The sequence below is a fragment of the Phalangium opilio genome, unplaced genomic scaffold (genome assembly GCF_054372755.1).
Source record: "Phalangium opilio isolate 3A_F unplaced genomic scaffold, DU_Popi_V2 ptg000082l_1, whole genome shotgun sequence".
Classification (NCBI taxonomy): Eukaryota; Metazoa; Arthropoda; class Arachnida; order Opiliones; family Phalangiidae; genus Phalangium; species Phalangium opilio.
This window is the reverse complement of record NW_028324189.1, coordinates 10,475,910-10,501,731: the sequence shown is the minus strand read 5'-3', so window position 1 is coordinate 10,501,731 and position 25,822 is coordinate 10,475,910. Positions and strand designations below refer to the sequence as shown.

The window sequence follows — 25,822 nt, the reverse complement described above, 5'->3', positions numbered from 1 at the left end:
CGCCCCCAAAAAAAAAGGAAAAAAAAATTCATTAAAGTTAAGAAAATTGATGTTATTTTTAGACATATTTTGTTTTAGTTAGTTTTTCACCGAATTGTTTGAGGTTATTTAAATGTAAATTCACCTTTTCAAAAATGTTTTTTTTACTGAAACAACAAGGACCGCATTTACCGTTGCCTTTTATGGTTGCTCAACTGCATTTATTTTCTTTTACAGTTTTACTAGAAATATATATGGAAATTTTCACAATCCGCAAAAAAAGAAACATATTTTCTAAGAACAGTAGGAAATCTTCTTTTCCGAGACTTTTGAGAGAAAGTTCTTGACTTTTGCGCGTTTTTATACTACGATTATTAGGCCTAAAAAGTGTTTGGCCTAATCTATTGTATAAAGTCAACTTCAAGAAAACAGTGACGCTATCCTATTTTAGAGTTGAATTCCAACTTTTTTTCATAGCCATTATTAGCTCTTTAAATCCCCAAAATAATAAGTCTTATACTGGCCTAAATTCCCATGTAGATAATTTAACGTTTAAACTTTATACAAAGTATATTTAAAGTTAAATGTATTGAACAATAAAATTATATGGGCTTCTCTTTGTTCTTTCTCAGGGTCGAGGAGCCGTAAGAAGTCAACAATTTTCCGGTGACTCCACCCCTTCACCGGTTCATCATACTGAACAAATTGATCTGACGTTATACGACACCAAAACTTCCAATCCTGAGGTATGATTCCTAGGCATAGTTATAAGATATCTCTTTGATACATGAGAAGACAGACAGACAACCAACCTCGATGGTTTCCAATATAACCTCTTTCTTTCAACCAAAAAAACAAATATACGAGAACCGTATGTACATTAAGAAAATGCGATGCGGTCATCTTTCTACCAACCCCGTTTATTTACTCTTCGAACAAAAACATCAAACTATCTTCCTTTCGGGCGGGTTACTAGTTAGTATATTCTATTTCCGGTGTGTACGGGCGGCTATTTCCGCGGAAGTTACTGTACGTGATCCATACCGGAAGTGGTGTTCGTGATAACGTGACTACTAAACCGTTTATACCGGCGTTGCGTTACGTATCTCGAAAGCTCGATTTGTGATGTGTGTGTACGTCTTCAAGTGATATTCACTGGTTCGACTTGAACTAAATTCTTCAGACTAGGACAAATTAGTACAATTTTGCAAGTGATTACGACGGGCAAGGGCTTCAAAATGACATAATTTACGACGAAATTGGATGCGACAAAAGTTACTCATTGGTTTTTGATTTTATGTCGTCACGGAATCGAATAACGAGATCGAAAGTTATTGAGTGGTTTTTGGGTGTTTTTAACCGTCACAAATATGTCTTGTTTTTATTGTGATGAAACAATTTGGTATTAATTACATCAAACCGAGGCTTTTTCAACATGAAACGACGAGTTACGTCTTAAAAGGAAGGACTAAAGTTGATAAAAAAAATATTCGAGTTTCTATATCGGTATAACACCCCTTTCCCCACTACTCAAGAAAAAAGAAAAGAAAATGTGAAATATTTATATATAAGTATTCTTGTGACGCTATTTCATTGAATTCTTGAAAAGGTTTCGCTTCTACTTAGTCCACGCTACGGTCGTGATATGTTTATAGCTACGTCGTAATTGTTCATTTTCACTCCATAATATATTTCTTTTAAAAAAATTTCAAGTTTCAATTTTTCCAAAATTCTTCAATAGAATTTCCGCTAGCTGTTTATATTTTTAAGGTTATTTTTAATAACCAGCAATGCTAGTACGGTATAAGGTCTAAATGTATATTTCATGTATACCTAATTCAAATAAACATGACAAGAAAATTCAAATTGGTTCCGAAAATGTTCGTATTTCAGATCGTTCCATTTGATCATTGATGTTCAAAGGTGAAAGAAAAGGTTTGATTTTAAGATTTACGCCCTCACCTGTCGTTTCGTGGTGTAGTTTCAAGATATTGTTTATGCGCATGCTTCCCTTTTGACCACTTTTGTTCCAATGCTGCATTGTAGAAAGTTATCCATGTTCCCTATTTACATTGCTCATATTTCTGGGTCTTTGATGTGGTTTCATTTATTTTATTTGAAAACTTTTGTAAAAGTTTAAAAAAGCTTCTATTTGAAAAGGACGAAATTTTTACTCTAGCACCGATGTATTGCAGCCAAGCATTTTTACAGGGGCTCGTAGGAAAAGCATTGAGTTGTTTTCCCCTGTAGTTCGGCTTCCTCAATGAAGAGTTAAGTCTTTGAAGTTAGGAACTAAATTTTCTGGTTTTCGTTTGTTTTGATTATACGTCTTATATTTGGACCCTTTCATTATAACTTTTGAGTCGACACTCTAGACCGTATTTAAAATTTAATCTTCAAAACACATTAATATTCCTCAAGCTCTCCAGAGTGCACAGTGTGGGAGAGATCATACCCTACACATCTTATTTTGTCTGATGGAGGAATTCTGTATACTAAACCTTCAAATATGCCTACAAATTAGAAACAACTTGAGTTAATAATCAATTATCATCTTAATAATTACAAATAATACAAATAGAAAAATCATTGAACTATCATCGCTTCTAAGTTTATGGGATGGACAATGTGTTACGACTTAGGAGCGTGGTCTATGTCAAGGTGATATTCCATCAAATATAGCTCTACTGCGCATGCGTGAATTTCGTAGCATTATTAGTGCATTTTAAATCATGGTATCGGCATTTCCCTTAATTGTATCTATCCGCCGAGTCGTTTCGTGTCATGTGACATTGCCCAATCACCACTGCATTGAATAGTAACAAAACTACTTCAAAATATAGCTCTTTATATAACATGTTGTTCCTAGCAACAAAAATATTCAAACTTGTCCGATTATCATAAGTTTAATATTAAACTTATTACCTTTAATTACGGACTCAAATACCTATGATTTTGCACTACATTTAAATTGACAGATCTGTAGTTTAACATACCTTTTCTTAATTCAATCTTTATAAATGAAGTACCCTAATTATCTGACCTCGTCCACGCTGCCAAACAACTCCGCAAAACAAACAAGTTCTTGGAAAACACATTTATCTCGTTAAATTTTGGGTTTCGAATTTTAATCTCATTTTGAATATTTTAAGATGGTAAACAGGAATGTAAACGGTTAAATCTAAGAACATAGATAATGTTTCTATAACACCTACGTGAAGCACATTTTTTTCGCTGAGCAGAGATGTTTTTATATTCTCAAGGGACGCAATAAAAAGAATGAAAGGAAAATCCTGTTAACTCCGTATAACGTTTTGAGCCTAGAAACATGGTAGTTAAACAAGAAGAATGTCATAGATATAATAATGGAACACCATTTTTACTTTAGTCGTACTGTACTGTACCAAGAAGTGATGTCTAGTTTATTAGGGAGAAGGTATGGGATGCCTAAGTATTCGCGCGCCATAGTCCCAGTCCCCCTTTCAAAATATAGGGGGACGTGAAAGGAGGCCGGGCTATTTCGCCTCTCCTCAGTCGGAAAATATGATTGCAATTTTCGTCATTCGCGTCGCGCTGACGTGAGTTTTCAAGAACCAATGAGATGCCGGCTGGTTGTAATTTAGAGGCGGGGGTTAACTCCAGACCTACGTTTGGACTGGAGATAAAGCTAGAAATGCGGCGAATTTATACCTTCTCCCTAATAAACTAAGTTATCGTTTCTTGACTGTACTTTGAGTATAAATTATTTCTGGTGTTTTATATATTTATTTACGTTATCTATGGATAACCACTGCACTATGGTTTTGGTAGAAAGAAGCCTGTTACGGAATTTAGTCGTACATATAGGTGGGGGCGATCCGGCGTTGGTCTCTAAGCCTTTGAAAAATGAGATTGTATACTTTTATAAATCTTTCACTGGGATCTTTTTAGGGTTGCGGCGTGCGAGTATGCCCCTATAACTATAAACCTAAACCCTTTATCACACCAGACTATCTCGTGATCCCTCACTAGCTGCGCCTTCTTATTCTCATCATAAACCGTGACCTGACATCAAAGGTTTTCAGATTTCTTGTAATTTTGTATCTGTAGCAATTTTTTCGCCAACAAAATCCTTATTTAAACTTGGGATATGTTTATGATTATTGAAGCATCTACAGTGGGGTTAACTATGATAAGGTTATATCATAAGTTTATAAGTGATATGTTCCATAAGTATGACAATACCTATACTTAAAATGCTAGAGACTTACAGTTCGAGAACGACGAGCGAGAATTGAGTACTACACTCGATGGTTAGTTTTTCAGGACTTCCATCTAGGTCCTATTTAGTCTGTACTAAGCCTTTGACAACGCCTCAGTCACCAGGCGTATTCGCTTTACCTCGAATCTATGACCGACGTCACTTCATGACAAGCTCCAGTTTGTAACCAGTGACAAACTTATTCATAACTGAATGAGATCATAACGAATATTGGCTCAATACGCATTGCGCAGCTTGTTGGTCATATTATATTCAGTATGGTTTGCGTAGGCAGGAAACGTACTTATTTAAGAGAGCGTTTCACTTTGTTTTTCTTAACCGAGGTGTTTTGCACCATGGTAGTTGGTTAATGCAGATAAGGCCTAAAGAGAATCATGGGATAATACAGAAAAAAATTGCTCTTTTATCTTCATCCGATTGTGACGTATAAATCAGACAAGATTAAGGGTTCCGTTCCATGTTTTAGTATAGTGATTCGTTTATCATCATTTTTTGTATGCTCTTTGAAAATACTTAGTATACAGGGTGTTTTTAGTAAGTCTGCTTCCATAAATCAAGGGATTAATGTTCTTTGGGCGAACTATTTTGAGTCGAAAATGTAACTTCTAACTCCATTTTGTTGTCCTGGCCACGACAGTGGCGTCGCTAGGCCTTTTTTGGGGGCCATAGTCCCCCAATTTCCAAACTTAGCCCCCCCCCCCCAAATAATCCGTAAACCCTACCATAAAATTGCTGTTAGCATCCTAAAATTCTGTAGCAATATATAAAAAAATATAATGATAGATTCGTTAAGTTTCATCTCTGCAGAGATGAATTTCAATATCAAACAGTACAATTTTGAAGAAGAGAACAGATGGAGACAAGTAAAATATTTCATGTTCTTTCGAAGGGAGTCCCAATAGTGTAGACTAAAAGCTAACCAAAACTAAAATAAACTTAAGACGAGTGAAAGTCCTTCATAATCGGTTCCGTAGTTTTTATCAATAAAAGGTACGAATAATTTCACGTTGACACAAATTTACGGATAGTTTTAAAGGTCTACACATTTACCAATGAACCCATTATGCAATTTTTTTATTAAGTTCTTATAATAACTAGTTTGCCCAGATTTAGCCCCCCCCCCCCCCAAAATTTCAAACCCTAGCGACGCTACTGGGCCACGGTTTTCAATTTATACTAAGAAGGTATTACGCTGCAGGTATCATTTTAATTGAAACTACTCTTCTTTTCACACAGGTTTTAAAACTTTCTTTTAAAAAAAATGTGAAAGAATTTTGCCGAACCAGCTAAAATAAAAAAAGAAACTCCATGCACTTATCAAAAGAAGCTACTTTAGAGGAATGTTTTCCTACTATGGCCCGCGGGTTCTAGGGAGCAAACAGCAATTGCTTTTTCTCTGCTGTGAAGTGTGAAAAACGTCATTTCAACTTGAGATTACTTCGCGTACAAAGCTTACCTATCTTAACTCAAGAGTCTATCTAAATACCTTTAATGGCGTTGTAAATTCAAACTGAAATTTGAATTCGGTGCATTTCAGGAAGATTCTAGCTTGTTTTTATACCGAGTCCTTTACACGGCTTTTCAATCTCAAAGGCTCGTGAAAGAGTGTACAGTCAAGATATTTAGAGGTATCATAAGTTTATAAGATCTATTCCATAAGTATGACACAACCTATACTTCGTAATGCTAGAGACTTGCATCTCGAGCTAGTTCGAGAACGACAGGTGAGAATTGAGTACTACACTCGTTAGTTTTGCAGGACTTCCATCTATAGGTCCTATTTAGTCTACACTAAGCCTTTGACAGTAGCACCTCACCAGGCCTCCCTCGCTTTACCTAGAATCTATGACCTAAGTCTACGTCACTTCATGACAAGCTCCAGTTTGTAACCATGCAGTGTCAAACTTCTGGTGAACATATCTTATGAACTTATGGCCGTATGTATAAGGAATCAATTGGATAGCTGAGCTCTAAAGGCGGGAGGGAAAGTGTTTCTGCTTTAAAAAAGAAGGGGCCAAATGATGTTTCCTTGAGGAGATATATTAATCATTAATTTCTAATTAACACTTGAGATACCAAGCTAAATACGCGTTCCATCGCTATACTTTCGCGCCATTTATAAAGCCATGAAATGAAAGTGGAACTTTGCGATTGGACAACTACGTCGTAGAAAATGTCCTTTTAACAACTCTTAAAGAGTCATTTGGGGCGCCAAACCCTCCCTTCGTATAAGATTGTAAAAGTACTTTCTCGAAAACTGGGAACTCGTTGCAAAGATTCAAATCTCATTCAAAGCCTGAAAATGTCTAACTCGAAACGGCATGCTGTAGAAAGCATTAAGGCCTACGTTTAAAGTAAATCAAAATGAAAATTTATAAAAAGCTTCGCAATAGCGCAACAGCATCCTGTTTGTAAACATTTAAGCCTCTAATAACTTCGTACTTATCAATACTACCTACTCACTATGTAAAATTTTCTTTAAATCTTTACTGTCAGAAACTGCAGTGTTTAACAAAATTCAAACAATATATCCAAAGTTAGAGACGTTAGAACTTCGCACGACATAAATTTGCTTCTCAGTATGCCTTAAATTAGCTTTATTTAACTTAACACAAATGGAAAACGGCACGCGCGCTTTGAAAGGAAGATCACGCCAAACAGCGCGAGCGCGTGCGTAATTTTGTCCACATTGATGAAGGCGAATACAGAAAAAGGCAGAGCGGTTTGAGTTGCGAGGGAAGCTTATGGTTATTTCACGCGACTGTTATTAAGCCTTATTCGTTTTACTAAAGTGAAAATGTGTCGGAATTTGCTTAGCTGCTCGTCCGCATGTTCTGGAAGCGTAAACTGTTCCAGAGCAACTCTGAAATTTGACGTTCCTAAAATGCTTTTCCCGGTTGGTTAGTTATCGCTAGAACTGCGATACTCCACGACCCTACATCGTTTCCTATTCAAGCGGAGATTGCTCTAATTACGTTCGTAGCTTAGTAGCTAATCCCCCTCGCGCATTTCCTGTAAGATCTAAAGCGAGGGGCTAGCCACTCCCCACATTGGTACGCAATCTTGTAATCTTTGTACAAGGAATTTGAGAGTGTTTAGCCCCTCGCTTGAAAACTTAATCATCCATGAATTTGTCAAATAATCTCGTGAGAATTATACTGAAATTTTAACTACCTATAAATTATATTAGTGTTTTTAAGATAGTTTCAAATATTCATGAAGGTTTTATTTGGGAAAAATGTAGGGTTATGCCTTTGTCTTTATTGAAATCTCCGAATGATTTAAATTTAAACTTTGAACTTTCAAAATTTCAAAATCCACTACGTAACGCAAATTTTTAATGAAAATCTTTTATGTCTCTCTGGAAAGTAATTATTTTCCATACTGCTATTTTCAGGAATGCATAATGGTTAATTGGAATCATTATGTTCTCATATCTGCAACGTTAATTTCTACGTGGATTTTCAAAAAAAAAATCTCATTCGGTTTTTTGAGGGAAGTATTCATAAACACTCCCAGGAGCCGTTTTTAATTAAATGGCTATAGGTTGGTGAATATTTTTTCTTTTCTTAAAGGGGTGGTGTATAAAGTGTCTCTAGTAAAATATTTAACTACCCTTAAAGAGATAGTAGCGCATAAATCGATGATTAAATTTGTGAATCGAAGCATATTCATTTATTCCCGAATAATATATGAAATATGAAAGTGTTCTCCCATGTTTTGCGATGTGTTAAAGAAAATGACATTATTACTTATGACAAGCGCTCTTTAAAAAATAACGCCAATATCCCTTTAAATTAATAACTATCAAATTATGACTGTCTCAGACCTTACACTGTCCCTTTTATACTGTTTCTCTCACGATACCTTTTAGTGGGCAAAATTGTCACCACGCCTGTGTTGACAATAATTGATAAGCTCTTTGTCTGATATTCTTAGACTAATTGACTCGTAAAATAAAGATAAAAAAGAATATATAGATTTTTGTGTATATATTACGATGGCCTTCCCTTGTCACCGCTCCATTTTTGTCGATCCTCTTAGTAATAGGTGACGTCACGTCATTTCTTGTCCTAAACCCTAATAAACTTAGTACATTTTAAGCCTTTGTTTCTAATGACAAGCTAGACAAGATCCCTTCAAAAGAAAAAGCAATATAAAAATAAAAAAATATATGTCAAATCAGCATATTAGAGAGACGGAGAGGACACTGTCTTTTCGATAAACTTTGTTTATCCATTCGATAATGGATGCGTACTAGACGAAAAAAAAATAAAAGAAAATTCCCGCCTTTTTTCCCATGTGGATTATTTTTCTAAGCCTTTGTTCTTTGGGATTTAAAAGACTTTTCCCGCGCCAAAATCCTGAATAGAGCTTAATTGTTATTGTTCAACCGTTATAAGTAAATAACTCCTCCCACTAGACGTAAATTAAATCACCAATTAAGAAAAAAGGCTAATTAGAAACTACCATTACGTGGTAACGTGATTATATCTTAAATAGAAGCTTTACGAAAGGGGGGAACACTCAGTATAGTCTGCTTGATTGGTTTGTGGATCCAAACAGGGCCGGAAATAAGCACAGGACAGTGGACATTGTCCCGTAAAATTTCAAAATGTCCCATGATATTTTTAAAAACTAAAGGGGTCACTGGACATTTTGACCAATAATTTTTTCCGAAGATTTGATAGCTTGACTATGAAGATGCGACACTATTTTTGCACACTTTAGTGGGCAATGTCCTATAAATTTTTAAGTGAAAGGGGGCGACACTGGACACATATGTCCTATAAGAATTTTTTCTTATTTCCGGCCCTGGTTCCAAAGACGACGGATTATCAGATTGGACTTCAAAGTTTACCAGTCCACAAAATTTGTTCTTACGTATTTGTTGTCCGCAAACCCATCAAGAAAATGATGTGGTCAACAAACCAAACTCTCTTTTACTTACTTTTAAAATGGTATCTTGCTAAGCCTAACTAACCAAAAACTTTACCAAACTTTTTGATCTTGAAAAGGCTTAGTTAGACGAGCTTTTCATCACGTTTTTGGGTCATTACGATTGGGAAAATATCACACCCAAAAACCTCTAATGATTGGTTTCTTTATTTTGCTTTTTCATTTTTTTTAGAGAGAGAGATTATTGATAAGAGTAATGGGTAGCTATTAAGACCCCCAAAAATATCTTCGCTTTGGTGCGTGGTATTTAATGGGATAAGGCGTTTCCTAGACGAGTTTCTCTTCAAACGCGGGCTGGTGGTAGTCTGCGGTGATTAAATAGGCTTTATTGCTATGGGTTTTCCATAATCGATTTCAAAAGTTTAAAATGATTTTTAAAAAGATATTTTTATTTCAAATGACATTTATCCTTAAGAGCATAAGATATGTTCCATAAGTATAACACTACCTATACTTCGTAATGCTAGAGACTTCGAGCTAGTTCAAGCGAGAACGACAAGCGTGAATTGATTGGCACAACTCGGGGTTACTTTTGCAGGACTTCCATCTTCCTATTTAGTGAGCATGTACTAAGCCTTTGACAGCGCCTCACCAGACGTCGCTTCACCTCGAATCTATGGTCTACCTCATTCACATCATGACAAGCTCCAGTTTGTAACCAGTGACAAACTTTTATGGAACATATCCTATGAACTTATGCTACTACTAAGTCTTGGTTATAAGTAAATGCGTGTTAAGGCTTCGGGTATGTACCTAAGTAACTAGATAGAGTTTATGGACTGTTGAAAGACCTCGCTCAATCTCTCTCTCATTCAGTGATTCGGTACGGTAAACAACATATCCTAGTTCGTTACTACGGAGTATATAGGCTTCCTTCCGAATTCCAATTAGGCGTGAAAAGGTCTCTCCCATCCTCCCTGGTGATATCAAGGTATCACTTCAATGAGCTAATTAGTAGCCAAGGCCCGATCCCATCCCATTACAGTCTCCCTGGCTTATTTCTTTTCCCGCCAGATGAATGTGTTAAGCCTTTTGACCAGCGTTAGGAGAAATTAAACAAGGAGTGCTAAGAAAGCTAATATCAATGTAACACAATATAATCTACTACATTTATTTAGAGGGAAATTAGGATTAAAATTCCCTTATTTATTTCGTCAAAGAACAAAGAGATACAATTCTAAAAACAACTAGTTTGAGATAGGGTAGCGCTGCATGCATTGTCTTATCAAATTCATTCAAAGAAATTCGATTAAGTTGCGGTTTCGAATTGGCGTTACGGATGTGTTAATTGATGATTTAATTCATTACCTTTAACCTTGATATACTTTAGCAAATGAGGAAAACGCGCTGGGAAGTCATTAGAGGTTAGAACGTACTTTGTTAGTCTGACGCTGTGTTTTCAGTTTGTCTAGAACCCTTTTCGTACCAATGATACTTAATATGTTAATGGCCATCAGTTTCTCACAGACGTCGAAGATAAAGTACCTTCCCTTCTAATGTTATCCAATATGCCTAAAATATCCAGAAGAGTTTGACCTATTTTCTACATAAAAAGGGATGGTAAAACCTCAAATCTTTGTTTTTAAAACTTTAAAGATAGTCCTATTAATTTTACAGAGAAAAAACACCTCGTAATTGCTATAACATTGTTATAATAAAATTAATTTTGAATTTTAGCAAACCACCAAACGAATCGTAACTAATGTTCTTTTACAGGGGTTAGTGACGTCTAGATTTTGGCCAGCTAGAAAAGAGATAACGGGGTATTGCGCTAAAGTGACGTGTATAGGATACTTTTGTTTTGGTCTAGACTTATCTAGGATTCGGTGTGTCGCCAGTCGCCAGTTGCGACTGTTTTTGACGTTTCGTTTTTGAATATATAAAAGCGCAACAAAACAAGGCTCCTTTTGGTTATAAGAATATGACGTACGTGGCATAAGTTCATAAGATATGTTCACCATAAGTTTGTCAATGGTTACAAACTGGAGCGTGTCATGAAGTGACGTAGACGTTTGGTCATAGATTCGAGGTAAAGCGAGGGAGGCCTGGTGAGGCGCTGCTGTCAAAGGCTTAGTAATGTAGACTAAATGGGACCTAGATGGAAGTCTTGTAAAATTAACCGACTGTAGGACTTGAATTCTCTCTTGTCGTTCTCGCTAGAACTAGCTCGAGCTGTAAGTCTTAAGTATAGGTAGTGTCATACTTATGGAAGATACCTTGGTCGTAGCAGTTGTAACGATACCGACCAAAATGGTTTTCAGATTCGTCTTAGGTTTTAGGCTATCCTTTTCCTTTATCGATGGACTTCTATATCAAATTGAAGTTAGCTCCTAGGCCCAAGTTTAACCAATTCAGTCCAGATTTCTCAAGTGCTTTCAAATTGAAATTTTTCCCCTATTTTTATTGGATCTTAAAGCTTTTCCTGATTGAATTCTTCACGTACGTATAGTCAACAAACACAAACACACTCACACTTCTTAGAATTGTACCCATAGGAAAAAAATCTATCTTACCTCTATACGGATATTTCTTCAACCTCTAAACTTAAAATGATTTCACTGAAGTTATTCTGTGAGATAAAATTGATTGAAAGAAAATTTTACTTCACCACAATATGGGAATACATTTTATTTATAACTACAAATGGTTATAACTGAAATACTGTATTGAAATATTCCAAGGATTTACGAACTAAATTCTTGAAGAATGTCGCAATGGCTTCCCAGAAAACCTTGCGTGCCTAATTGAGAAGGTACATACATGTACATTATAAATTTTCATCCGAATATATTTAAAATATTAATTATTATTTTAATCAAAAAGGATATACAAGGAGTGTTCCTCTCCTCAGTTTAGGTTAGGGCTTGTATAGAATTAAATTAAGTCCTTTATTTAATTTGCAATTTAATTCAGCCAATTGAAACCCTAAGGGAAGAAACGCTATATTCCCGGAAATGTGTTTTTCAAACTAATGTTATCATAGACTTTTAGTTTTACTATACTAGAGTACGTAATTTTATTCGAGATATTATCTTAACCTTAATTTTTATCAATTTGAACTTATACTGAAGCGAAAGATGGGTTTAATATATATTCAATCATAACCGCGGTTTGCCTGTCCCCCAACTTTATTTACGGTAGAAACTTAGGCTGAAAAATATCCCGACATCATCTAGACGTGTTCCGGAATATTAATTTTTAAGATACACTTTTATTTTCATGTACATAAGGTCGTCGCCCAAGGCTGTCAAATTCGATTATTGATATTATAGTAACTATAGCTGAATTACACTTTGAAATAAGTTGATTTTAACACAGATAATACTTGGAAAATTGACCCTTTCTAAGGTTGTACGCGGTTTCCGACTTGATGGAAAAATTCTGAACATTTTCTGGAACATTTCTCGTTCAATTTGAGTTTTTCATTTGTTATAACAAGATTTTATTATTATTATTATTTTTTTTTTTTTTTGGTTTTAATTTTTTTTAAAAGGATGTTTGGTGGAAAATGTCTAAAACTTCTATGAAATGATTCTACAAAATTCGATCAGTGTTTATGATCTGTATTTTCAGTTTTCAAAAATCGCTCTTCAGATCTTGCCATCTAAATGCAATGCAATATCTTGCGGAAAGTTGAAAAACGAAGTTAACATTGAATTTTTATTACTTTTTTCGCGCCAGTTGCCTTTTTCTTATTTTTTTTTTTTTTTACGACCGTAATGGGAAACGGCGAATTTTATGATCAACAATTTTCAGGTCTTACTCGAAAGCCCGCCAACTTTTACCGTCCAATCATAAATAAAGATAAAAAATTCATACTTTTTCTTTCCTAGTTAAAGTTAGGGTGAAGTATAAATTTTTGGTGTTGGAAATCACCAAATCGCTAAGCCTAATCTAGTTATTTTTATGTTAAGACTACATATTTCATTGAATTGAAAGTACTATTCAAGAATATAATGTAATTTGCCTAAATATTTGAAGATAAACTTACAATACTTGAAAATATGCTAAGCTTAATTTAAGTTGAATTTAACCAAGGCTTAAGGTGACATAATTCGATGTTTATTTATCTCAAATTGACTATAACAATAAAAATCAAGGATATTTATATTCCATTCTCTGCAGGGCGGTGACAAACGCGTTAAGAATACGTCATATATGATATTTCCCAACGAAACTCTGTATACGTTATATATCTAGAAACGCATTGCATTTTCCCTGCGCAAAGGCTTAGCTTAGTTTTATTATATCTGTCATCGTATATTTTCCCTAAGTCTTGATCTTGAGAAAGGAACCGCAAAAGGGTCGTGACGATTGTTTCGCAAAGTAGGCGATCAATGTCATAGGCAACGGTTCGCGACGGAGTTGAGGTTGGAATCTTATTTACCACCCCAACTCTTTGACAGCTAAGCCTAGAACTGGTCTGCTCTATAGAAAAGTAGGCCTAACGTTTTTCCCATCTCTATTCAGTCTACTGAATATGGGCATTCGTCAACCGGAAGTAGGTCGCGGACTAGCTTTGAGGATGACGTTTCCGGTTTATCCCTTGGTGTGTGTGAGTCGTAGAATGGAATTGTCCTTATTTTTATTTCAAAGCAAGGGGTTGTAGGTGATTTTATCTTGATTTTATGAAGATGGCTTCCTGCTTTTTTCTACTCCGTTTCCTTATTGCAGTCATTTATGTCTCTGCTATGGTCTGAGATCTCCTTTTATTCCAATAAAAGGTCATTTCTTTGGTTGGATTGCAGACTCTTCCGTCCCAGTGATTGTCAATTGATATAAATAAATAGGATGGAAAGAACTGTTAAGATTTATTCTATTTGTTAACCCTAAAAGTAGGCTTAAGAGGGGCTTTAGTTGAATTAGGCTTAACAACTCTCAGACTCAGACTGTTTGAAATTAGGGTTACAAGCCTGTCATTCTTATTTTTAACTTTACTATAGCTGTGAATTAGGCTTAATGACTTTTGTTGAATAGTACTAATTAAACTTGAATTAGATCTAAACGACATAAATTAAGAGTAATATTTGCCTTTAAACTTTTAAAATATAAGTTTAGGAGTGTATTATTTTTCATTTCCAACTTCCCTTCAGTTGAATAAGCTCTGGTTTATTTCAGACCCCTCATAAATTCCCAAGGTAATTAAACTAATTTCGCGACTTAAAACTGGAAAACCAATAATTTATTGCCTTAAGCATCGTTAATTTCGTCACTGCAAATGCTAAGATAAGCCTAGTGCATTTAAATATTCTTATCTGTGCTTTAAATTTCGAATTCCCATAATTTCCCGCCATTTACTCGAATTGACTGACGTCATAAACGCGAAATTTATTTACCACCAGGTGTGCCTGTGTACGTAGCCAAACCCAACCGCCAAATCCGACATTCTGCTAGTTAATATGGCCGCCTCAAGTTCGAGACGGATTATAATTGGCCATATGTCTAATCAGCGCCACTAGCGGATGGTCTGAGAACTACTCCCATAGAGACTAGGTATATTTAAGAGGGTTTGCAGAATTTCCGCCAGGTGGCTCGAACGCCGCGCCATCTGACGGAAATTCTGCAAACCCGCTTAAATATACCTAGACTCTATGGGAGTAGTTTTCAGACCATCCGCTAGTGGCGCTGATTAGACATATGGCCAATTGCGGGTAATTTTTAATTATAGGTATTTACATTGTTTATCGAATGAAAATTTTATTTAAAACTAATTGATACTGATATATTTTAGAGCTGAAATACACGAAAAGGCTTAAACAACGTTTAATTATGGCTCCGGAACTACCTGTCATCAAGATGTAAACGGACTACCAGTTTTGGTTTTACAAAAGGACTTGAAGCAGTCTGTGAGTATATCATATTTACTTAATTAATCACTAACAATTAATTATAAGCAATCAACTAACAATTTATTGTATAAAATAAGCTCTCAATTAGTTTTAAAATGCTCGTAATTAAACTACGCAATATATTACTGGCGTATTTGACCAGAAAGGGTCAGAAAAGACCATTTGAGAAAAAATTATATTAGACAATTACGAAGCCAGTGACGTCATGGCTATTTATTTTTCGCACGACTTTTGACCACCATAAACATGAAACCTTAGCAAATTGCTTTTCCAAACTTTGAAAACACTCATTTATAAGTACTAAGGCTGTGTCACAAATATTTCAGATAATCCAAAATTTATCCCCTAACTTGGAAGTTACTAGAAGAGTTAAGAATTGATAAAATACTTCGCGTTCCCTCAAATACCATCATCGCAAGCGTCCATAAGTAATCATTTTTGTCCCTAACCCGCAGCAGGGTCTATAGACATTCAACTCAAGAATAACTAGTGGGGATTATTTTAGGCCCTTTCAAGAAGTGATATCTAGTTTACTAGGGAGATGGTTTAAATTCGCCACATTTCCAGCTTTATCTCCAGTCCAAACGTATGCCCGGAGTTAATCCCCGCCTCTAAATTAAAACCAGCATCTCATTGGTTCTTGAAAACTGACGTCAGCACGACGCGAATGACGAAAATTCCGTATTTTCCGACTGAGGACAGGCGAAATAGCCCGGCCTCTTTTTACGTCCCCCCTTGTATTTTGAAAGGGGGAAATGGGACTATGGCGCGCGAATACTTAGGCATCTTATACCTTCTCCCTAATAAAATAGATATCACTTCTTGGCCCTTTTTTACTTTCCCCCATCTCTAACCAGCAATTCGTACATTGACCACGCGTTTGTTTGTACTATACCATCACCCCAAGTTTTTTTTGTTTGCTGCGAATGTGATATTTGCCATCGGAAGAAGGGGTTGGGGGTGGGTGAGTGGATCCTCTAGTACGTGATGTACTGAGCAGTTCAGTTCGTAGTATGAACTGTTTGTGTGGGAAGAGGATACCGGTGTTAGGCTTAAAAAGAGAAATTGAAGGACGTTCGGTTCGGGAGATGTCTTGACGAGGAGGTCGTACGAGATATTCCCGCCAAAATAAAAATCCCGCGGGAAAACTATATCTGTGCCACAATCTAGCTAGCACGCGGGGCCGCAAACATGACCCTTTCCAAAGTTACTAGACACTAAACGAAAGGTCGGATAGTGTCACGTGTCTTCACCCCAGATACTCAGAAAAACATGGCGGCCATCTACAACAACAAATGTTCTACACCTCGCGTATACCTATCCTATTCATTTGTATTTTTGCTCGTGCGTTTTGGCGCGCCTTTTTTACTGCCATACAAAGCAGCAGACCGAGGCTTAAGAGTATGTCTGAATAGAATCGCGTGCAAAAGTTGCAAACCTCAACTATACGTTCGTTCTTACGATGGAGATAGTTTTTTCTGGGGCCTTCCAGCTATACATGCTTTTGCTCTGTATTTTATCGAACAGTACTGCGCGTAAGACGTTATTAGAGAGTTTAAGCATCTCCTATACGCGTACGTGTAGCCACCTTTGACAATGCATTGGTCTAATGCACTGTGGAAGGTAGCTACACGTACGCGTTTAGGGGATGCTTAAACTCTCTACTGTTAGTGTTAGGAAAAGGCGCGAAAGATGGGGCTAGGAAAAAAAAAGAAATTCGCGCCTTAGCTATTACTTGCCACTTATCGACATGTACGGAAGAAACTTACTTCCTCTATTAAAGTTTTTCATTCTAAGAAGCTACCGAGTATAAAGACGGATGTATTACGTATAAGAGTTGAGGTGTAACTTGCATTGTCAGTTACTTTATGTTCGGTATAAATTTAACTTGGGAAAAATGGCAAGAAATAAAATCTTACCATACTTTCTCCTAAGGTTTTATACTGTTGCTATGGTTACTTAGTTCATTTCACTCTAATAATACATTGGTTGTTATATAGGTGAGCTATTCAATAGGTTTAAACGTTTTGTATCTTTACAAATGGGATGATCCAAACCGAAAGTTTTCCAATCTAAATAATAGTGTACCGTTTTGTCTTTTTTTTTTTATTAACTTTCTTCTGTCCTTTTGTGAAAGGATTTCTTCATTTCGACAAAAAAAAACTGTAGCAACGGTTCGAAATTATCTGAATGGTAAAACGGAATTGTTACTGTGGCTGCGTTCAGTAACACTCATCAGGAAAAACATCGATGTTTGGGAAAATGAAATCGGTGTTCTTTTGACGTCATGATGACGTTGCAGTTGTTGAACGGCACAATTTTGTGTAATCGATGCTTTTCTTAATGGTGACGATATTATGATAACGTTATGGCAGAGGCTTAAATAATAAATCCGAACTATTTACAAAGATCAAAATTCTGTCAGAATCCATTTTTTTACCGAAATAATATATTGCTTTTTAGTATTATTAATCTATAAGAATAATATTTGTCAATTCTTCATTATTTAAAATTGGTGGAGATTGGGATGTAGTTCCTCCCATTTTTTTTTTATCGCGGCGCAGAATAACGAAATTTACGTCATGAATCCGATGCTCATCAAAAAAATCTCCTTTCACAGCTGATTTTTCTGATGGACATCCGATGAGCATCATGACGTCACGCCCAAAGACGCGAAAAAGAGTTCAGTAAGACATCGATGTCATGTTTTAGTCATCGATGTTTTTGATGACGGTTACTGAACGCAGCCTGTGTTGCAATGATAGCATAAGTTCATAAGATATGTTCACCATAAGTTTGTCACTGGTTACAAACTGGAGCTTGTCACGAAGTGACCTAGGTCATAGATTCGAGGTAAAGCGACGCCTAGTTAGGCGCTCACTGTCAAAGGCTTAGTAATGCAGACTAAATAGGACCTAGATTTAAGTCCTGCAAAATTAACCACCGAGTGTAGTACTTTAATTCTCCCTTGTCGTTCTCGAACTAGCTCGAGCTGTAAGTCTCTAGCATTACAAAGTATACGTAGAGTCATACTTACGGAACATGGCTTATAAACTTATGGTATTACCTATATATAATTTCCTGTTAAAGTTTATGGTGTCCTCGAGGTAGCTCGTTGTATATATAAATATCCTGGGTACATATGGAGTCAATCATCCATGCATAAGACCAATCCTGTACGTGTTTGGATCTAAACCAGTAAAGAGACATTCAAATCCCCTAGACATTTGTAATGTCACGTTTCCATCTGAGAATGATGTCTTTTGACGATTATGCCTTATTCTTTTCTTTTCAAAAGGCGTTTACTTTTCATCTAAGACGAACGTCTTGCTTTTAAAGTTGTTTCAATTAATCAGCGTAAAATTAACTCAATTTCCTTTAATGTAAATCGCATCCATAACTGAACTGAATTGAATTGAACCACTAGTGATACAAAGAGAGTTACTAACAGACAGATAGATTAAGCTGGGGTTTTACTTATTATAAATTAACGTCTCTGACGTAATGACACAAGCACTACACCGTACTCGTAAAATTACTTCAATTTCTTTTATTAATGCATTTAATGTAAATTTACTACCATAACTGAACTGAATTGAACCGGTTCTGATATAAAGAGAGTTACTAACAGACAGACAGATTAAACTGGGTCTCTCTTATTATAATTTAACGTCTCTGACGTAATGACACAAGCACTGCACCGTAGTCATAAAATTAATTCACTATAATAATGGAACTGAATTGAACCCCTAGTGGTATAAAGAGAGTTACTAAAAGACAGATAGATTAAACTGAGTCTTTTTTATTATAATTTAACCTCTGACGCAATGACACAAGCGCTGTATCTGCCCATAGTCATAAATTACTTCAATATAATAAAGGAACTGAATTGAACCGCTAGTGATATAAAAGCCGTCATAGAGTTACTAACAGACATACAGATTAAGCTGGGGGTTTTCTTATTATAATAATTTTGCAAGAAGCATCTCTGACGTAGTTGACACCGTACTCATTCAGGCGCGTAAGGTTGAAACTGATCTTGGAAATTTCCAGTTAAGTTAATTGAAGCGTGAATTAAATTAAATTTTCGAATTTGCTCCCTTAAAATCTGTCCAATCTAAAACTATTTAGCTGCAAAGGCAGGAGGTATCGACTCTTCTCTCAACTCCTCCTCCTTTCCTACATACACGTTTTATAATTTATCAGTTGGTTGAATTTCAAAGGGGTCGAGAAGGGAATATGTACAGCCCCTTCGTTCGTTAAAATCTTTCAAAATCTCATTGTCTCTGTAACTTTGGCGCCCTTTTCATCTTTTGGCGGGAAAGCAAAGTTCCACGCGCTATTAAATAAGAATATCTCGTGGAAGCAAGCGAGTGAGTGAGTGAGTGATGTAATGAATACGAAATTGGCCTTATTCCTGATCAACGCCACCGAGGCGTAGCGGCGACTTTTGGAACTATAATAATACGGTAGCCAATTACAGGTGGCGCTGGAGCCGATGGACTCTGATGGAGATCTGTTATTTTCTCTATTTTGAATCATGTGAATAGCCAAGGCTTAACAAGCGATATAGTTTCAAAAGTATTAAAAGTTGATTTTACCTTTCTTATTCTGTCTAATATTATGAAATAAGACTTTCGGAGTAAGTTTTCATTCGATTTTGGTCTATTTGGAGATTATTCGGTTAATAATAATTATTTAAAACATGTTTTTTGAAGTTGAAGCGGTAATAATCAAAACAGAGAAAATAACATCTCCATCAGAGCCCATCGACTCCAGCGCCACCTCTGATTGGCTACCGTATTATTATAGTTCCAAAAGTCGCCGCTACGCCTCGGTGGCGTTGATCAGGAATAAGGCCAATTGGCCCTGCCGAATTTGCTCTCTATAATGAAGTTCACTGTATATTATACGTTAATTATGTCATATAAAGGGGATTCCTTATTTGCATATTGATGACTGATCACTTTTATCTCCTTAACCTCTTGACCTTGACCTATGCGAGGCGGAAAGTAATTTTCTATCATTGCCGCCTCTATTGTATACAATAGAGGCGGCAATGTTTCTATACATAGTTTACAGGCATGGAGGATTCCTACCATTAACATAACTTACACAAGGAGAAAAGGCGACTTAGAGCGTAAAATCGTCTGCTATTTTACGCTCTAAGTAGCCTGGCCTCCTTGTGGTTATAGGTTGGAATCCTCCATTCCTGTAAACTCTGTATTATTATTAAGTTGAGCTAGATGCTTTTTTCTTTATTTAATCTTCGGCCATTTTAGAAAATGGCTGAATGAATGATATGTTACTGACTCCGTTAATATTATTATATCATTAGAAAATGTTTAATTTATTTATTTATTTAAAAAGATAAGGCAAATTATACGAAATAATTTATCATACCTATTTTATCTAGCGTTTATTACTATGAACAAATTATAGTAAATAGCCTATTTAGGATATATATGCCCACTTAACTGAAATTAATCAGCCTTATCGTGTTCAATATTGATCGTTTAAATTTAATCGGTTCGGTAGCGTTATCTTATTTGAGAATATTCCAAATATTTTAGCGCGATTAGATTAATACGGGCAAGTGATTGTCTTCCAGTAAATTAGTGTTAAACCCGATGTTTATTTATAGAAGGCTTAATATGGTTTAAGGGTATTTTAAGTTTAAAATGGTTTGAGGGTTTGATAAATGGCAGCTTAGGTTAGAGGTACAAATGGTGTATTGTAGGTTAAACATTGCTACAAGTACACACTCTCGTAGAAATAGCATTAGTTTTTAAAACCCTTATTGAAACTTCACCTGTAGAAACACACTTTAAAATGCATGGAGACTGAAATCGTCAGACAATAATTTTTAATAAAACATTATTTTGATGAAATTTAATAATTTAATAAAACTTAGTAACCAAAACGTTTTCGTTAATTTTATATAATTTTTGACAAGTTTCATGATAAGCCGAACTTTTGCTTTAGACAAACAAAATCTGATTTTTAATTAATAATATTATGTAACCAATGAAGGGCGCGTTCTTAATAAATCACGCGAGGTGACGCTTCTAATTGTTTACAAGATATTATTAAATTTGTTTTTATTAAAAAAAAAACTGTTTTTGTTTGTCTAAAATGAGAGTTAGGCTTAGCGTGTTCTCATTTGTTTAAAACTTTGAAAAAATTTTAATAAAATTAATAGAAATGTTTTGGGTAAGTTTTATTAATGTTTTCAATGGCATTTTCTCAATACAAATTGATTTTAGAAATGGTTGTCTGTAGCCTTTTAATTAACGTACTTGCGGATGCATTAATGGACGTTAGGCCTTGGTTTCAATTTTATAATTTCGCGCCCTTATAGGTTGTGTCACGTGTTTTGTGAATACATAAATATAATCGTAGACGTCGAAATATGTCCACATAATCTCAGAATGCGTATAGATTCGAGTTGTAGAAGTCTAGGCCAACCGATTATGTTAATAGACGAGACGTTTAGCGCCCGAAAGTTTAGTAATAGACAGGTTAAGTTTGCTGTAAATAATACGGCAAAACGTTTTTTTTTACAACCATATTGAATTGAGTTCAAGTCTTTTCTACCGTAAAACTTGAAGAAAAAAATACAACATAGAACTTAATATAGAGAGAACTTTTTTTTTTCTTCTTAAAGTCTCTATAGAGCTATTTCAGAGGGGGTAATGGCTACGTCACCAATGCTATTTGCCCATAGAGAAAACCCTCATAAAATGGCCGCCCTACACTCAAAGGCAGGCCCAATTTTCGTAGCAGACGAAATTTTTCCCCCACTGAAATAGCTCTATATTACAAGACGTTTCTCGAGATCAAGGGGGTGAAAATTTGAGGGATTTTTAAACAAAGGGGGCGAAGGAGTAGATGATGATTGGTTTAGACCTTACAGGACTTCTAAAAGAAATGGTAATTAAGGATAATTCGGAACTTTGACTTATTAGACAATGAAAAAAATTAAAAAACAAACCAAATAAAACTCATAGACTGTTATTTTACCATTCAACTCATAATAGTTAACATATCAGTAACCTATAACCATTTAATTCAATAAACCATGAATCGCGACGAAGGAAGGGTTTTCTCAGACGTGACGTCATCCGAGCTTGACGAACAACGGTCGATAATGTTGGGCTATCGCTACCAGACCGGGGGGGGGGGGCGTTTAAAGTTTAAAATACAGTCTAAATCACTCTACATATAGAGTGATTTAGATTTAGAATTTTGATTTCAAGGACTATATTATTATTATATTACGCTAAAACTAAAAATATTATACGTTATAGCGACATATATGTTAATTATGTCTGATGGCGATTTTATGCAAATATTTACTGAACGAAAATTCCATTCTGAAATATATTTATGGTTATAGTCTGGTTGAGATCAATTAGTTTTAACAGCTAAAAGCAGTCATCGTGTAGCTCAATTTACACTCAAGGTATCTAGTCGGGTGTTGTGGGAGGAGCTAGAGACTAATCATTATGTATGACCTCGCAAAGAATTTATATAGTTGCTCATGAATGAGTATTTAGGTATAATAAAAAATTAACAATAAATAGATAATGCTTGGTTTGATTTGATCCCTTCCACCCTGTATATGCTTTTGTTTGATTAAATTTTACCTTAGTTTTGAAGTTAAATAACTTGTAATTTTAGAAGTATTATTAAACGTAAAGTACTACCTACAATAAATATGAAAAAATCAATGAAATATGATAATGGTGTAAAACATTTATTACGCCACAACCAACTTGTTTTTTGTCAAAATTTTCTTAGACGCGACTCGAATGTTTAAGAAAAATCACGATCTATTCTTAACAAGTTTAGCATTATGGCAAACGGGGAAGTTTCATTATCACACTTATGGCTAATATGTTACTTTTGAATTACTGAGTTAGTATTAATTAACTTTAAATTGGATTACAAAATTCGCCTTAGAATTGAATGATTTATTTATTTATTTAAAACTTTCCCTTAATCAATTTTGCCAAGATAGAAATACATGTACGCGTATCGTACATGTAGATACATATAATCTCGACGCTCCCTAAAGTACACTAAATGTTTAATAACTCTTAAAAAAATCATATTTAACTTTATTTTATTAAACATGACGATATTTTATTTATGTTTCTCATGGTTTCATGTCGGTAATATGGATTACTTGGAATAATTTGTTTATAATTATGATTTAAGTGTATAAGTGTGCCACTTATAAGCTAGGCAGCCTTTTATTATATACTATGGCGGGACAGCACTCAAGCATACTTACCTGGCGTCGCTGCGGCCTTGATCTTGAAGGAGGCGGGCTGAGGTGAGGCTTGGCCATTGCACTCCGGCTAGGTTGACCCTTACCACTTTTGCAAACTGCAATAGATGGGGCGTGTAATTTTTGTTAGCGGGGTCCTGCGTTCGCGCTAACCCCTACTTATAAATTCTAAAACTAAAACACTTTCTTACATTTGTTGTTCAGCGATATTTAGATATATATTGATATCTGTAGGTGCTAAATTTGAGGGAGAATTCGCTAAATGACCCTGTGTTACTTTCATACGATTTTAAGCAGGCAAACCGGAAGTTAAGAGGGAAACGTAAATCCTGGAACTCTATTCAGCTCCACCCCGGTTTTGCTTATGGCTCATATGGTCGATGGTTTTTAAATCCGAAATACCGAACTTTACTAAATAAAATAAACCATTATCCAGTTTTTTAGGCTTAGATATTTGTTCATATACAGGGTGTTCTTTTTTATCTTTATCGTTGAACTGGTATATATATATATATATACTTTACAGTAACCGATATAAGTGTCCCAATCCAATCTCACCTAAAAGTATACTTTATCTACAACTTTTTGAATTAGATTTATATTATATCAAATATCTTGGGAGATGTGAAAGTGTTTTTGAGCTGTGCAAGGCATGCTGGGAAAAGAGGCTACGTGCTATATTCTTGCTTCTATCGAAAGACAAACCCTCTAAGGGATTTTGAAAACCTAGAAAATTCAATATTGAGAATAACAAGACGGATATATATCTCCCTTTTTCTTTATATCGGGAAAGTGTTACCGGAATATCGGGATTCTATCCCATAGATCACTATAGTATCTCAGCGTCTTAGAAGTCTGACGTAATACCTACTACAAAAGCTAACAAAATTTAAGTAGCTTCAAGGTTCTCAAAGACTATAGTAACAACTACTACTTTCGGGGGTTTTGAGTAGATTTCAATCTATAGAGCCATAAATAACTTTAAATTTGTAGTAAATTGGAAACAACGGCGGAAGGATATCGTGTATAAAATTCCGTACAAAAAATATTGTCGATGTGAAGTTATAAAATACTGATATATCTTTTTCGTGTCAGGTTTTTTTTTATTTTTTTTTTTTCGATATTGTATAAAGAAAATAATGTTTTTACTTGTAAAGTTTAGTGGGGACACCCACGGGCTTTCATATTTATTTAATTTCAATTAAATTAATTTAAATTCGTTTACGTACGAGGGACTTTATCATTAATTCTCGAAAGCCTTTAAGCAAAATATTCCAACCTTAGGCGCAATAAATTTTAAATCATTTGAAGGTTTCGCACCGAAATTTCGTGGTTCCTTTGATGTTTAGTTTTAAAGATTTAAAATAAATGTTCCGAAGATGCTTTTAAACTTTAATATATTTTTTAAAATAAAACTTAAAGAGAAATTCGAAAATTGTTGGTTTCATCCCGAGGGGCCCGTCACTAGGGGTAATTTGTGAACACGCTGTATCTTCAACAGAACTTAATTAATTAAAGATAACATAGCGTATAAATTAACAAGATCGAATTAATTTTCGAATGGGATATTATGTTTCAGAAATACATTTGCAATTTAAATTATTTTTAACGATGTCTGTTGCTGCATTTTACGCAACCATAAGACGACCCCGTTATGACGTCATCCCCTAATACAAAGGGCCGGTTTTGTCTAGTTCGCTTTCTTTAAGTTTTACTAAATATTTTCGATTTTCAAATATAACAAAACTAATTTGTTTGACTCATTTAACAAAATGATTACTCGCAATTTGTGTACAGGGAATATCAGAGTGACTGTCACCTCGCCCAATATCCCTACAGATCCCCAAAAAAAAAATGTTCAAATATTCGATTTGTCCCGACTTGACGCAACAGCTTCGACTGTTTTTCTTTAGTTTTTTTATCTCTCGAATATTGAAATGAAAAAGTGATTCTATATTCGTCGTCAATGTCAAAAGGGAGTACTAAAAAAGGCCCTGAGGTTTATTCTACAGCCTTTCTTTTACAGTCAAGTAATATCGTCATTTCTATATACTATTTCAGCCTCCCCATAAAAAGCAAACAAAATTTTTGATTAATGTTGCAACGCTCTCTTGTTTTTTAGTCCTTCCTCAGTTATGGGTACGAAGCTAAATTGTCATGTTTACTTGTTTTTATTTACGCGTTTTAACCCCCTTATGACAGTTTTGATGTGTTGGGAACATATTTCATTTTAGTGTTTTTTTAAAGGGCTGATGAATGAATTTTTCCTATAACTTATAGTTATATCAAAAATTCCATAATTTCATAATAAAATAATCTGAGACTGAGACTTTTGGTCAGTTTACAAGGCTAGGAAAGCTATTGCCCCTGATACGATTGGTTCTCAAGTTGATCGTGCGAAAGTTTCCCATATGAACTAAAATGAACTGGGTTTCCTCAAATTTCTAATGTTTTATTGCAAAGATCATATAAAATAAT

At 35.1% G+C, this 25,822-nt stretch overlaps 1 protein-coding gene and 1 non-coding gene across 6 annotated transcripts in view; both read left to right on the top strand.

The window, feature by feature from the left end:
* The window catches only part of LOC149651564 (thyrotropin-releasing hormone receptor-like), a 59,528-nt gene extending 57,683 nt beyond the window's left edge, over nucleotides 1-1,845 (top strand). For all 5 annotated transcript variants that reach the window (XM_089848538.1, XM_089848537.1, XM_089848536.1 and 2 more), the window contains one exon: nucleotides 612-1,845. In XM_089848538.1, coding sequence (XP_089704664.1) covers nucleotides 612-731 — 120 coding nt within the window. In that variant the 3' untranslated portion in view covers nucleotides 732-1,845. The remainder of the gene's footprint in view (nucleotides 1-611) is intronic.
* A 21,494-nt stretch (nucleotides 1,846-23,339) lies between these two features.
* Nucleotides 23,340-23,502, top strand: LOC149651563 (U1 spliceosomal RNA). Its single transcript, XR_016371431.1, has one exon. It is a non-coding gene; the product is annotated as a U1 spliceosomal RNA (small nuclear RNA).
* The last annotated feature ends 2,320 nt before the right edge of the window (nucleotides 23,503-25,822 follow it).